General features: G+C 34.2%; 1 protein-coding gene across 1 annotated transcript; it reads left to right on the plus strand.

Moving 5' to 3' along the window:
- The first annotated feature begins 574 nt into the window (after positions 1-574).
- LOC132112853 (inositol-trisphosphate 3-kinase A-like) lies at positions 575-12,731 on the plus strand. The gene is made up of 7 exons (XM_059520551.1): positions 575-1,783; positions 7,559-7,658; positions 8,460-8,673; positions 9,934-10,138; positions 11,522-11,620; positions 12,114-12,185; positions 12,335-12,731. Exons 1-7 carry the CDS (start codon positions 1,340-1,342, stop codon positions 12,536-12,538), a joined length of 1,338 nt encoding a protein of 445 aa, XP_059376534.1. The 5' UTR covers positions 575-1,339; the 3' UTR covers positions 12,539-12,731.
- The last annotated feature ends 3,099 nt before the right edge of the window (positions 12,732-15,830 follow it).

Genomic DNA, 15,830 nt, shown 5'->3' on the forward strand with positions numbered 1-15,830 from the left:
AACTACAGCACAGCCATCACGAAACACTGTGAAAGATAATAAAGTCAAAACTCTTCACTGGTTAACTGTAAGTTACCTTAACATATTCGGTAAAAATGATTGAAAAATAAGTCAGAAGAGATTAAATAATATTTTATAATCCTTAACAGGAAATATCCCAGTTTGTAAAAAAAAACAATATCTTACATGTGATTTTACTTTAAAATGTTTTCTAGTTCATGAAAATGGTTTAGAATTAAAATGTAACAATTATTTTCAAATTTACAGAGAAAAGTATATTTAATGAATCATCATGTTTAAGGGCAAGATATTGCTGACTATAATGTTTTAGAATAAAATAAAAAATGTATGCATTAATTAAAATGGCCATTACAAGAACTGTCTGCTTTTTTTGTTATTGGTTATGTACTATCAAATGTTTTGTGTTATTTAGTATTTCATTATTTTTGTGCCATATGTTACTTGTTTTGCTTTTGTATGACCACAGTTAATGGAAAGGGCAATTCTGATTAATTTTAAGTCATCATGTGACCTTTAATACATCAGCTTTATTATCAGCAGGCTACATAATAACAACCAGATTCTATAGCTCCAATAGTTTGTGGCTTATATAATTTAGTGGCATAGAGTTTCCATACAGTCACCAAAATGCTTATTTCACTGTGTGTCCCATAAACTTCTGACAACCACAACATGTTTTAATTAATTATAGCATTTAAAAAATATCGTAAACTATGAGAATCAGATCTTTTAGGTAGGTAAAGGTCCGTTTTTGACATTTGAATACACTTACTAAAATAAATCTGTTGAACAATATATATATAGGCTAATCCTTTGTAATAAACTAAACGATGCTAATTCTTACACTGATTTATATATAGTCTATCTCAACATATATTGAATGAAATCTAGTAATAAATGTGACTTTAAATAACTTTACCTTTACTTTTACTAGTATATTTGTAACAGTCTACAGTCCTTGTTATTTTGAGGTTATAAACAGCAGTATGGTCGAATACTACACTGAATAAGGAAATGCGCTATCAAGCAAAAGTCAAACAAATTAAAAGTCAGGAAGAGAGGGGAAACGTCTCAAATGCGGAAGATGTGTGTTCACTCAACTCGAGCGTTGTTTACAGGGGCTCCCTGACTGTGAGTGCACGTCCACGGACTCACGCTAAACCAAACAACGCTGTCTGGATGGAGCTCGTTTGTTACGTAACTTATTAGAAATAAAGTAGCCTATCTGACCCGCTGGATTCATTTCAAACCCCCTCACTATCGCAGCGTGTGGCCCCTCGGACAGAGGTGGCATAACCGGAGCCCTCCTGTCCCCTCGATGCCCAAACAGAGGCGCAGGTTTCTGAGAGTGGCGGTGTTCTCCCTTTCGTCTCCGGTTTGCGACGGATCAGGGAGAGGAGGAGGAGGAGGAGGAGGCACAGGAAACTTTTCATCCACAGAGATTTGTGATGATCAAGCACAGATGGCGGAACACTTCAGTGGGCAAGCAGGCTGTCTCTTCGACGGTAAACCGGGGAGAGGGTGCCTAGTGCCGCAGGTGACCATCACGTCTGATGGGGACTCACGGGAGATCACGGAGGAAGATCTGAAGGAGGAGGTGAACGGACGGCTGCGCCGCAAACTCTCCAACTCCTCCATCTCCTCCAACGGCTCCTCCACGGCGTTTGACGAGTCGGAGGATGACATCCTCAGCGACAACGAGACCAAAAGCAAAGGCATCGTGACTCTCGAGCATTTGGGCGACTCGGTGGACTCAGGAGAGGTAGGTTATGTATGTAGGCTAGTCATTCACGCGGGCTGTAATCAATAAAGAAGGCATGGACTACTGGGTGGACAGACACACGTTATTGTCGCACGTTTTACTCTTTTTCAGTATGTGTCAACATTGCATCCCTGGCTGCAAAAATCTACTGTACACTTCCACTATTACTGCATAAGGGAGAAAAAAAAGAATCGAGTTTATTAAACATTTTATGATATTTTGTGATAACCTGGTGCAATAGGAGTAGGTCATGTTATCAGGCTGGGGCAAGTTGTCATATTTAAAACTGACATTTAACATCCTGTAATGAGACTTGCAGCAGATTGAAAAACAGATTTAATGAAGCACCAAAAAATCTTGGTCAACAATTATTGCAACTATTGTTTGTGTATATATATATATATATATATATATATATATATATATATATATATATATATATATATATATATATATAAACAATAGATTATATACCAAAAACTAGGACTCTGACCTTATTAAAATACAGTAGCTTTTTTAAAACCCACATACAAAAACCACTTCTAGGGCAACACATATTTGAGTAAGTGGGCTTATTATGGCTCACAACCTTACTGAGTTTTTGTGGCTTACATATCTGATAATCATATAAGAAATAATATATATATATATTTGTTCATTATGATTCATTTATTAAATGACAAACATAGAGTTTTGGAGAGACCTGGGTGAATTGAATTACAGGCTCTTTAGATCTCTTTTTAAAATAAAAGCAGACAATTCGAAACCCGTCATGAGAACATGAGACTTGTAATGAGGAACTGTCTTTTTTGAAAGTTATGAAACCTTTTTTTTTTTAAATATATTTTCTTGAGTTGCAAATGAGGCTTATGATACCTGTTGTGTATCTTGAGGAATCTCATTTGTACTCATGACTGAGGCATTAGAAAACTTTTGATTGAAATCTGCATAACCAATGAGAGCTTTGTGTTCAGTAGATAGCTGTAAAGAGCACATGCAGGGTCATGATAATGGTATGTTTGTGTGGGTGTCTGTTTGTCTGTACTTGTTGCTCCTAATCGTTAGAGCATGTCTGTTCACTGGGTTGCCATTTCAACACTCCTGTGAAACTACACATGGCATTTGAGGCTAGATTTGTATCAGGTGGCGCTTGTATGCTCTTTCTGATGACATAGCCTATTTACAGTAGTAAGTAGCTAAAAAAATATAACAGAAATATCCATCCATCCATAGCAGATCGATATGTTTCTCCTTTACTGTTTACAAAGTAGGCTGTTCTGGAAAGTTTTTTTTATCTGAATTGTTTATTTTTTGTTTGCATTAAGCGTTTTCAATGTAGTTTGAGCAAATATCACAGGCGTGCATCTTTAATAACCTGGCATCACTGTGAGTGTTAAAATAACAAGCTCAGCAGGCTTAACTGCTACGTGCCAAAGCATTTTTTTTCATATACATACTCATATGCTTGTAATTTCTGTAACAAAAGTGAATCTTAAGTGAAGACATTTGCAATTTTTAAAACAAATATTGTAGTGGGTGGGAAAGTAACTTCGAATGTCTCCACAATCTGCTTTTGAAGAAATATCATAGTATCATGCTACAGCACACATTCTATCAGCTGCAGTTCTGGAGCCTTCGTCATATACTGTACAACGCCACACACATTCACAGCAGTGTTAACTCAGTTACTCTCTCATTATTTGCATGTGCTTTTAAATGTTTCATTTGCGCCCTGGTCTGACCCATAGACTGTATCTGACCTGTGCTTTTTCTGAGCACCGCATACACCCGCCTGATTAATGGATATAAGTTATCTTTTGCGCTAATACTGTCAAAACACACAAGGTTTACATGTAGACTCAAGTTGGTTATGTTTAAAATGAAAGTAAACATTTGAGAGAAAAATTTATAAGTGCATGTATATTAGATGCATGCAGGTCTTAAAGGGACAGTAGACCTATTAAACACAGCCTACTGTCATTACTGTCAAATGATTGATCACCCTAAAGTTTCAGTTCTACCATTATTTACTCACTGTCATGTTGTACCAAACCTGTATTAATTTATTTCTTGTGCTGAACACAGAAGAAGATATTTCGATGAATGTGGGTAACCAAACATTTGCTGGTCCACACTGAATTTGATAGTAGCAAAAAATACTGTGAAAGTCACTGTGGACCAGAAACTGTTTGGTTTTCCACGTTCCTCAAAATAGCATTTATTTTCAGAAGAATTTACAGAATTTTTATATTTGGGTGGACTATTCCTTTAATGTTAATAAAACAACAAAACACAAAGAGAAAAATCACTCAATGCTCTTGACTGAATAGATTTAATAAAATTGCTTTAGGAATCAGTTTATATAGTGTTTTATTTTTATATTTGTTCATTCAATTTCTTGAATGCTCCTGCTAAATACACCTATTACACCTGAAAATAAAGCAGTGTTTGTTTTATTTGTAGTTGTGATTTGTATCTTTGTCATTCTTTTATCTTTGTTATTAAAAATTAAGAACAAAGATTTTTATCTACACCCTCTTTGGCTTAAATATCTGCCATTCGTTTTTAGTTACCTTGAAAGGCTTTGTCTTTATAATAGGGAAATTAGTTTGGCTGTAATGCTCAGACAACTTGGAAAATAGCAAAACCAACATGACAAAGAATAGTGATAAAATCGTGAATCTTGATATTTCTACCAAAAAAAAAAAAAAAACCTGATATGATATTTTTTCCACATCGCCCACCCCTAATTAAAATTCACTTCGAATAGACTTCGGGTGAATGTAAATTAAAGGACTAAGGACTCAATAAAAAAACTAGAAGTAATATATTTAACAAAGTGCTTAGTATAATTCTAACCGATCATCTCTGTTTTGTTTCTCACTTCTGCCATGTGATGATACTGAATGGATGTCTCCTGTTTTGTGGTCCTCGAGCTCATTCGCAGCCATAGAAGGCCAGCGCTGTCATTATACTTTAAACATTTCGCCTCTGTAAATCTGGATGCCGTGTCTGCGTAGCATCTATTCTTTCATTTTCAGAAAGTTACACATCTTGCACTGAATAAACTGAACGATGTTCATCTCCTTTTGGCCCAATAAAAGTCAAGCTCAATGAAACTGTAAAAAACCATTGCTTATGAATTTAATGTTTGCGCAAAGCTGTTGCAGACACCTATTCTGAAAAAGGAAAACACATACACTTATCAGCCTGTATCAAAACATAAACTCCTTGCCGTTTGACATTTAAGCAGAAGCCACAGTGTCACAAACAAGTTTCCACACACACTTCGAAGGTAGAGCAGCTCAGGTCAGTTTTATAAACTCTTTTTTATTACTCATATTTGAAATGATTTCTACTTTTTTCTTCTTCTTACTACAAAAGAAGATTGTGTAAAAACTGACAATTCTCTGTTGTAGTAAAAATGTGCTTTAACATGTAGGTCAAACTGAGTTGTGTCTTTTTGTCTATCTAGTAAAGATACCAAGGAAGTCATGTTAAGCTTTTATATTTTCACTTTTTTACTACTGAAAATGTAATTTTTAGTAGCAAAGAGACAAACTAGATGAGTGTTGACTCTTTGTGGTTCAGTATATGTTTATTGAAGGTAAAGATATTTATGTTTTCGTAGAAACGTGTCAGTTTTATAAAACGTGATTGGTAGTTGTTTGAGTGGTAGCACCATGCTGTTTGAATTGTCTGCATGACTGTCCAGTTCAATATTTAGTTATGGGTGTGTTAAAATGTGTGTATGCACAGCTTCACAAAGTGCAAGGCATAGCCTTTGGTTTCTGGCTTTCCTCTGTATGTATACAGGGCCATACGCAGTCTCCTTGACTTTATATATTCTGTTCTCTTTGGATCTTGTCCAACCCCCAAAGCAAAGTTTTATGCACTACATCCATTTTAAAGGCTCAATAATAATTGCTGCATGATGTATTGTAAAGGTTTTCCATTCAGCTTTTGTACCTGAGGGTGAATTCAACATATGTTGGCAAACTTCACTCATCTGCTTCATCAGCACATCAGCAGAGGAAGAAAGTAACACTTGTTTCTTTCCATATCAATTGTAAGAACAAACACTGCACTTCAGCTACACCCGGAACATTTCAACACCTGCAGTATTCATTTCCTTAAGTTTTTTTTTTCTTACATAAAAAATATTCTGTTTTAATTAATTACATTTTTTTTTGATTGAAGAATTTAAGGGCTTTCCGCAGTAACTAGAGCAACACACAAAGTACACGTTAAAAAAAGAGATATTTATAGATTTTTACTGCTGTTAAAAACATAAAATTTTTATTAAGTAACAAAAAATAGTGATAATATTCCAGTGATAGGTGATTATATCTGTAAGGTGCAGAGTGTTGGGAAGGTAACTATGGAAATGTAAAAGGTTACAGATTACAAGTTACCCTATTTAAAATGTAACAAGTATTTCAGTTGTGTTATTAATGTACTGTGACTACGTTTGATTACTTTTTGATTACGTTTCTATATTTCTCATGAAAGTTTTTAACTATTAAACATTTTCAAACATTCAAAGCAGACAGGGTTAACCTCTCAGTAATACTCAACACCGACTACTGTCAGACTTTCAAAATTCTTCATAACTTGAATCAAGATTCTAATCATTTAATTTGAAATCACAGCACTGGAACACATTTTTATCACTCCCCATGGTGGCGGCTCAGACAGGTTGAAGCCTCGAGCTTTTAGCGACAGATGATGTAATTGGGAGATGTGGTGCGCTGCAAATTCAAAGAAGAGAACCAATCAAAAGCATCAGAATAGCATCATGTTACTTCTTCATTTTAACTTTTTTATTTATCAAAGAATCTAAAAAAAAAATTCAGCTTGACATCGCAGAATTTTCTTTTTTCATTTTAAAGTATATTAAAATAAAAATGAAGAAAGAACTCTGTTATTTTACATTGCAATAATATTTCACAAGTTTTTTTATCAAATAAATGCAGCCTGGATAAGCATAAACTTATATATATATATATAAATGTATATCAACTTTTTTTCCCATAGTCGAGCAGCTCTTTGTTATTGATATTATGGTGAACAAATCACCCATGCATTTTTTTACCTCCATAATTCTTAGTCAAAATGTCATAACAAATTTTTCTGGTAAAACAACTTTTACAATCACGACTACAAGGTTATATTTAGATCTGCCTCCATCCAGTCAACAAGCGAAAGATAGAGCCAAGTCCTGCCCTACATTTTTTCTTGCACTAATTTATTTGAATCTGATTTACGTCACAATATAGAAGATATGTCGCAATTCTGTTACATCTTGACTATAAAATCAAAACTTAAATATGAATTGACTATATTTGGAAGTGGATACAACTGGATCTGCTGGTTCACCTGATTCGGTCGGAATTATGTCACATTGTCAATGTAAAAGCTGCGGTGAACAGTATGCGAAGAGACAGCATGCTATGCAAACCTTACTCGTCAAATGAATAGAAATGTTTTTTAGAATGCTTGTTTGAAATGGGCAGCAAATCAGACGTCTATGTTATGGGCTGAAGTGCTAGATTACAGAGCTTCACAGCTCCAACTGAGACCATGTGTGTATGACTCAGTCTCACACACTTAAGGAACATTGTGCAGTGTTGGTTTCGGTGCCTGGTCACGCTTCTTTTATCTCAGACTTATTGTCAGGTGGTCAAGGGTCGAGTTGTATTTACAGCAGAATATTTGAAATATTGAATGCACTTATTCCATAGTAATGGATGATTATGTTTTAATCTGTTCCAGCAAAGCAATGCCTGGTGGAAGCTGAAGACGATTGTCAATTGCCCTTTACTGACCTCACAGCGAAGACGACTGTCCTGGGTTCAGTTAGCAGGACATAAAGGTAAACCCTCCCCTCAAAAAGCTGCTCATTTTAGTCCAATGTAAATTTATGTTTCAGTTCCATATTTAAACAGTTTGCACAGTTTCCAGGGTAAATGCCAATGGGACAGCAATTTACAATGTTTGTGACTATCAAAAAGTAACCATTAATTCAATATTTCTATTTAAATTTGTTTTTTTGTTGTTGATCAAATTATGGTTTAATAATTAACCTCAAGTCAGACATGTATATTTTTTATGCTATCATTTTAGTTTATTGTTTAGAAAGCAATTATTAAAACCAAGTCAGACTTGAATATGCTTTTTGTTCTTTAGTTATTATTTTAAAATGCATAGTTTGTGTATGTATTGTTTATTTCTGTACTGTCAGAAAGCGTCTCCATCAGATTGCTTCCTTGGCAATAACACCACTGATGTTAGCTCTTGTCTTCTGGCTGTTTTATTGTTAACAGCACTGTTTTTTTTCCAATACATGAGGAAGTACAATGATTTGATACCGTTTTAGGGAAATGGTTATGTGTAGTGTTGTGCGATGACACTTGACTCATGCATATTCACATGCCAAAAACCAAAACAGTGTACGTATTAACTTGTTTTTCAGATATCAAACATAAATTATTTAGCCTTTTCAACACTATGCATGTGTGCACAGTCATCATGCAATATTCATATTCAGTAGCAGATGATTAAGGCACACATCCTCCTGACTAAGATCTGGCTGACTGGCCGTGCGGCTCAGTGTTGATTATATGTGCTCCAGTGACTCCAGTCATCCTTTGTCTGTGTTTGTGTTTCTGCCCAGGCAGCTTTAAAGCAGGGGATGAGGGCTCCATACTGAAGAAATTCTCAGAGAATGAGAAGCTGTGTTTTGAGAGGCTGAAAGAGGATGCCTTACATTCCTTCGTGCCCATCTACTATGGTGTGGTTGAGAGAGACGGAGAGCTTTTTCTCAAAATGAAAGACCTTTTGGCCAAGTTTGATTTGCCCAACGTCATGGACTGCAAGATGGGAGTGAGGTAGAGTAATGGGTGCTACTTTTCATGGAGACTCAGATTATTTTATTTTGTTTTTTCGTTTTTTTTTTTTATATATATATTTTTTCTTTATGATGTATGTGTATATTATAAAGTTTACAAGTGATGCAGGGAATGCATGTGGAAAAACACATTCAGAGCTTCATAAGTTTGACCTTTTCTTTATGATAAATCAAAACAGGTTAAACCATTTAGTCACAGAACCACCCAATTAAATAAAATGCAAACCAAATAAATTATGCAAATCCCTTTAAACTTAACTACCTACGTTTAAAAATAAAATATATATTCATGTTCATTTATAAAATTAATGCTTTACAATACGTTTTAAAAGTTTAGGGCTGGTAAGATTTTTAAGTTGCTTATGGTCACCAAGGCTGTTTTTTTGTGTTGTTCCATTTTTAAAATATTAATATATATATATATATATATATATATATATTACAGTTCAAAATGACCATTTTCTATCTTAATATATTTTAAAATGTAATTTATACCTGTGATGCAGTGCTAAATTTTCAGCAGCCATAACTCCAGTCTCCAGTGTCACATGATCCTTCAGAATTCATTCTAATATGCTGATTTGTTCTTTTTATTATTATTAATGCTTAAAGGCAATTGTGCTGCTTAATATTTTTGTGCAAACCATTTTGTCAGGATTCTTTAAAAATAGAAAGAGCAGTGCAAATATTTAAATATACTATTAATCTAGTAATAATATATTCAAATGATCGTTATTAAATATAGAAAGAATTAAATGTAATTCTTTCCTTTTTTACTCATGCTAATATATAGTGCATGGCAGGTTGACTCTGCCTGCTGAAACACCTGTTCTGGTTGTTGGCCTGCATCCTGTGAGGGTGATGGGTGCAGCTCATGAGGAGAGAGAGAGAGAGAGAGGCCCTCGCACAACAATAATAACCACTTCCTTTGCACATGCAGTCAAAACTTAGATGCACACTTAGCGAGGCAGACACAGGGCGTCCCTGAGGGCTTCCTTCTCACACGCATTGTTTTACACGTTGAGAGACATTTTGTGCAAGGAGTCCCTTGGTGACTTCCTCTACTCACACAGGAAGTCAAGTAAAGTTCAAGCTTGCAAAAAAAAAAAAAATGCTGATGACTGATTTAACATTTCAGGCATGATTAATTGACCTTTCCAATAGATTCTTTAAAAATCGACTTTGTTTTTGTTCTTTCTTTCTTTTTTTCTTACTCACTTTCTGTTTTTCTTATTTTCAGGACATATCTGGAGGAGGAGTTGGTGCGGGCGAGGGTGAAGCCGAAGCTGCGTGAAGACTTGTATAATAAGATGCTGGAGGTGGACAGTGAAGCTCCTACAGAGGAGGAGAAGAAACAGAAGGCTGTTACCAAACCACGCTATATGCAGTGGAGAGAAAGTCTCAGCTCTACTAACACTCTGGGCTTCCGCATTGAGGGTATCAAGGTAGCCACGGTGCCTAAAAATCACAGCCTGTTTGTTCACAGAAAGCAGAATTTGCATTCAGCTGAAAATCAGACACTGAAACTTGTGCTAAGGCTACATTGTTAAATAAATGAATGAAAAAATCAACTATTAATATTATATATATATATATATATATATATATATATATATATATATATATATATATATATATAAACTATTAATATTAGCAATACATATTATATAATATTATTAATTACACCTAATAACAATAAATAACAATACAACTATTAATAAGATATTATTAATATAATTAAATACCTCTGCATTAATAATAAAATTAAATAATACAAATATTCCTAAACTATTAAATGTGTATATATATATATATATATATATATATATATATATATATATACATACATGTATTATTATTATTCAATATTATTAATAAAATATTAATACAGCTTAATATTAAACGATTAAATACAATTAATATGAATTATTATTAATTTATAATGTTAGTAAATAGATAAAATAATACTGTCACAGTTTAGGTGTCGATGAACACGCAAGGTGAAAATTATGAAAAACAGTAATTAATAAATCCACACAATAAAGGTAAATCCACATAGAGGAAGGCTGGTGACAGACGTTAATGTTGATGTTAACAATACCTGATAAAAATCAAACTGAAACGACAGAAGCTTAAATACACACACCAAACAAGGATGATTAACTAGACACACCTGAACTAAATGAACTCAAAAGACTTTAACAATAACTAACTAGACGGGGCAAAACAGAGCAAACTGAAAACAAAGTCTGAACAGAAACATGGTGTGACAAATACAAAATAAATACATATATAATAACTAAACTATTCATATAGAAAATAATGAAATAATAATGTAATGTAATTTTGAAATAATAATGTCATTTTTATTCATTTTAGAAATCATTTTTAAACTCTATTAAGTGTATGCAAATTTATGTATTAACTGATTTAATTAATTCATGTAAAAACTGATGTTTTGTACACTCAAAAAAATGTACAAAAGCAGTCACTGCGGCAAAACCTTTTCCACATTTACACTTTTACCTAAAAGGTACAAAATTGGTACCGTAAAGGTACATATTACTACCTAAAGTGTACATATTAGTACATAAACTATACAAAAGTGTAATTTTTGAACAGGTACAGCCCCTGCTGTTGTACCTTTTCGGAGAGCATATGGATATTAACAAGGTTGAAGTTTTTCCAGTTATTTCCATGTTTTTCTATGACTATGGGAACTGTATTATCCTCAACCTGCTGTTTTTTTTGTTTTGTTTTTTTCGGTAAAAGCTCTTCATCTGACTTTTACATTCAATACAATACATAGTTTTTTTGTTTTTTTTTAGAGAGGAGAAACCTGCAACACAGACTTCAAAAAGACCCAGTCAAAGGAAGACGTCATTCAGGTCTTTATGGATTTCGTCGAAGGCAATAAGAACATAATTGTGCGTGAGTTCTTGAGAACTTGACCAACCTGTTCTGTGATATAATGCATGCACACCTACATTTCAAAGGAACAATGTTCTCTTTGTGGCTTAATGAACACCTCGAGTACTATGTATCTAGAATATATATATATATATATATGTATGTATATGTGTGTGTGTGTGTGTGTGTGTGTGTCTGATTGTTAAAGGGCAAGATGTCATTTACTTTGTGATGCTCCTATTAGGCAGTTAAAACAGTATCATAAGTGCTCATCTGTTCAGTATAGGGTCTAAATGGTTTAAGATTGATACATTTAAAGGATATATTTATTTTTTAAAACAAGCAAGAAAAGGAATATATATAACAAAAAAAAGAAAGAAATTAATTGCACTTACAAGGTAGTCTTGTTTGAGTCTCACTCCAGTGAAAAAGACTGAACAAATAACTTCTAGCATAATTCTAGTTGAATTAATATCAATGTTGTGTTCCTCTCCTTCATCTACCAAACAGAACTCCTATATTTCAAGGCTTGAAGATATTAAACAGGCACTTAAAGCCTCAGAGTTCTTCAACAAACATGAGGTAAAATACAAGATTTGTTTTGTTCTGTAGTCTTACCTTAAGTTGTGTAATTTTTCATATTAAAATGATTTCTGTAGAATCATGTGACTCTGAAAACCAAATGGTTGCTGAAAATTCAGCTTTGAACAAAAATGTTTTATGTCTTTAAGGTAATTGGGAGTTCGCTTCTCTTCATTCACGATCCCACAGAGAGAGCTGAAGTCTGGCTCATTGATTTTGGTAAGACCACACCTCTCCTAGACGGACAGAACCTGGATCACTACAGACCCTGGGAGGAGGGCAACCGAGAAGACGGATACTTATGGGGCCTGGACAACCTGATGCAAACTCTTTCCTCATTGGCCAGGGAGTGATCCTCTTACTGCAAACTTCTGACTGTCCCAGTAACAGCAACGGCATGCTGATAGACACTTATAAATCCTTTGCAGTGCATTATAGGGAGGCTACCAGTGACAAAGTCCATTACTTTACAGTATTAAGCTGTAAAAGCATTTCACCATGATCATGGTTTTAAAAATGATCATTTGTTTGTTGTCATTATGCATTATGCAAAAAAGGTTGAAAACTAAATTTAGCTGGTAAAGAAATTCACATGAGAGTACAATTTTTATTTGCCTACAAAATGAATTTCTAGCACTTGAGCATTGACCTTTCATTCAAACTTTTTAAGATGATGAGAATCAAAATCAGTCAAGGTTGTCCAATTGTTTGGCTGGGTTTGCATGCTGGAATGTATTCAGATCAATTGTTTATTTCTGCGCACTTAATATAACACAGAATCAAGGTTAGTTGTATGTAACATTGTTCCATGTCTGGGTCCAACAAACACTAGTCAAACAACTGACTGTTCACAGGGAGCTTTATTGACAGGCGATCTGTCCAATCATATCGCCGAATCAGCTCATTTCACCAGACAGGAGAGTATTAATGTCGGTGGACTATAACTTGAAAAACAGTGTATATTGTTGTCTTTCTGCGGTTGAAACAAAATACCTTCTGATGTTCATTCATGTTTATTTCATGCGTTAACTAGTAAATATGACAAGATGATCGGTTCATGTGCTGCTTAAACTGAAGCATTACGGTGATCTGTCACAACACATCAAAGAGCCACAAAACAGTAATTATTGTTTGAATTTCTTTAGAAGTGACAAAATTTGAAAGCTGAGACTTTGTTTCATGCCTAAAGTAACTTGGTCTGTCTTGTCTGTCAGCAAGTTGTCAGCTTTCCTCTTTTCTCCGCGATGTAGCCTATTTTTCACTGCGTGAAAACAGCATGCCATGTCGGACATAGCAACAGTAACTAAGGGGGCAGGTCGTGGCGAAGGGTCAAACTGACGTTGCACAACTGACTGTTTTTAAAGTACCATCAAACTAGAGTGTACAGTAATAGCAGCACATGCACTGAAGTGTGTTGTAGAACAAATATACAGCGATGCAATGTGAATAATGCACAGCATGAGTGTATTTATAGTACAACAGGATGATATTAATCGCTTGGACTGCAGTGATCAATCTAGGGTGGTCTTGTAAATTCTTCAGATGATTTTATGAATATATTGTATTGGTTTTATGGTTTCAGAACTTGGGTTGTATTTTTCTATACCTACACACCACTGAAAGTGTTTCATTATCAGACGAACTTAACCTTGTAACACTATTTTGTTTATGAGGGCAGGTGAGTTTTGTTACAGTGTTGCCTGTGCAGTACATGTATGCCAAATAAAACATCTGCTCAAAAATAATTATGTATTTCTGAAATTCATTTTAGTCTTTCATATCAGGATGATAGTCAAAAACAATTTATTTGAGGTTTGCTATTACGCAGCAATGTCCATCTTTTAACATAAAAATTACAGGTAATACTTGTACATAAAAATTCACTTTATATGATGGTTCATCTCTAGTCTGGCTGGTTAGAAATAAACCCCTGCAAAGTCTTCCATAAAAAGCAAGACACATGCAGAACATTGGCAGTGATAACCTCAACAATAATAATAATAATAATAAAACAAACACCAATAAAACAGATTAATGAGTACAGCTACATATCATAAGGGTTAGTTCAGTGTGAAAGGAATACTAATCCAAAATTACAGCACTCATTTTCCTGACTAAAGTAAAACTATTTCTACCCTTCAATCCAGTATCCTAAAAAAAAAAAAGACAAAAGAACAACAACAACAAAAAGAGTAAGCTCCTAAACAGGCTGTCAATATATGAAACTTTTAAATGGTTAAACAAGACAAAAATAAATGTAAGATTGTGCTAATACACTTCAGTCTCATTTGTCTCTAAATCTCAAGGCTTTTCTCAGTAGCCCCTGACTAAAATAACTAATAAATGCACACACAAATAAACATTGTCACACAAAAAAACATTTACCTAATAACTACAATATATAAGAAAATATTTGAGAATAATTAGTAATACCTAAGAATAGTCTCGAAATCAAACTTCTCATGCATCATATTACCACACTGAGGTGTTATGCGGTTTGTGATTGTGTTTGCTGTAATACTTACATTTTGCCTGCAGGTGATTAACATAGTCACAGTTCACATAGGGTAGCTAAAGATAATATTCACTTATTTTTACTTATTTATTTTTGAGGGAAAGGTACTTAAAAAATAGCAAAAAAAAATGGTTGTCTTTTGACAGCTCCCTATTGGAGTGCATTGAGATATAAATCGATACAATCTCCACCATTACAGTTACATCTCATTTACTTTCAACAAATTTGGTGCAACACCTTTGTGAAGCCCTCACAATTATCTCAACGTTTCGCACACAAAAAAACACCCTCAGTGAAAAGGCAACATACTGTTTCTAAATGTAATGATTTTTCAAAGCTAACAGCAGACAAAACAAAGGACAAAACACTAAATCTAGTCAAAATAAATGGTCCTTGATGCTACTTTCTACTCAAAACACCCTTTAAAGTCCACCTGATCTGAGATTACAGGTGCTTTCTGCCAGCATTTCTTTATTACTAATACTTTGCAACACGCTGCCATCTTTTTAAATGTACCTCTGAGTTACTGGTGATAGTGCTAAGCTTTACAGGGTTAGTTTACCCAAAAAGTGTCATCATTTATTCATCTCCATGTCATTCCATATCTATATGACCTAGTCTCTCCTGCAGAACACAAAAGAATATTCTTTGTGTTTCAATTGACCTCTGTCATATTTCCAGGGTTTCTCAGAAACGGAAGCTGTCATACAGTTGTTAAGCAAACTTCTAGCCATGAACGCGAAAGTAAGCCGTTTTCTGTGATTGTGTGAGACTTTTGGTTCATTAGTCACAAAGAATAACAAAGTATAGTAAAACTGTTTGCACTACAAATCATAGTTCATAATTAAGATAATACATTAAATAGTATGGTAAGACACACCAGTTTTGCAATATCAAGCAGCAAAAAAAAGCTGTATTATACAGCTAAAAATAGCTGGAAGTGAATGACAATGGAAGCTAGACATTTAATTTACAAATAGCCGTGCCCTCTCTTATGGAAAAAATAAGGTGGATATTGGTAAATATCACAAGAAAAAAAGCTGTGATGGCATTTCCATGACTTTTCTAATTAAAAAAAATAAAGACAACATATTGGCTCTCATTGTATGGAAACCACTCTAAAAATAATA

This window comes from Carassius carassius, chromosome 32, assembly GCF_963082965.1.
Source record: "Carassius carassius chromosome 32, fCarCar2.1, whole genome shotgun sequence".
In the NCBI taxonomy this organism is placed as follows: Eukaryota; Metazoa; Chordata; class Actinopteri; order Cypriniformes; family Cyprinidae; genus Carassius; species Carassius carassius.

Excerpts from the sequence above, each read along its gene's own strand:
- LOC132112853 (XM_059520551.1), top strand. The coding sequence starts at position 1,340 with ATGCCCAAACAGAGGCGCAGGTTTCTGAGAGTGGCGGTGTTCTCCCTT. Across the intron at positions 7,659-8,459 it reads TCAGTTAGCAGGACATAAAG|GCAGCTTTAAAGCAGGGGAT; the intron begins GTAAACCCTCCC and ends GTTTCTGCCCAG. Across the intron at positions 11,621-12,113 it reads AAGGCAATAAGAACATAATT|AACTCCTATATTTCAAGGCT; the intron begins GTGCGTGAGTTC and ends TCTACCAAACAG.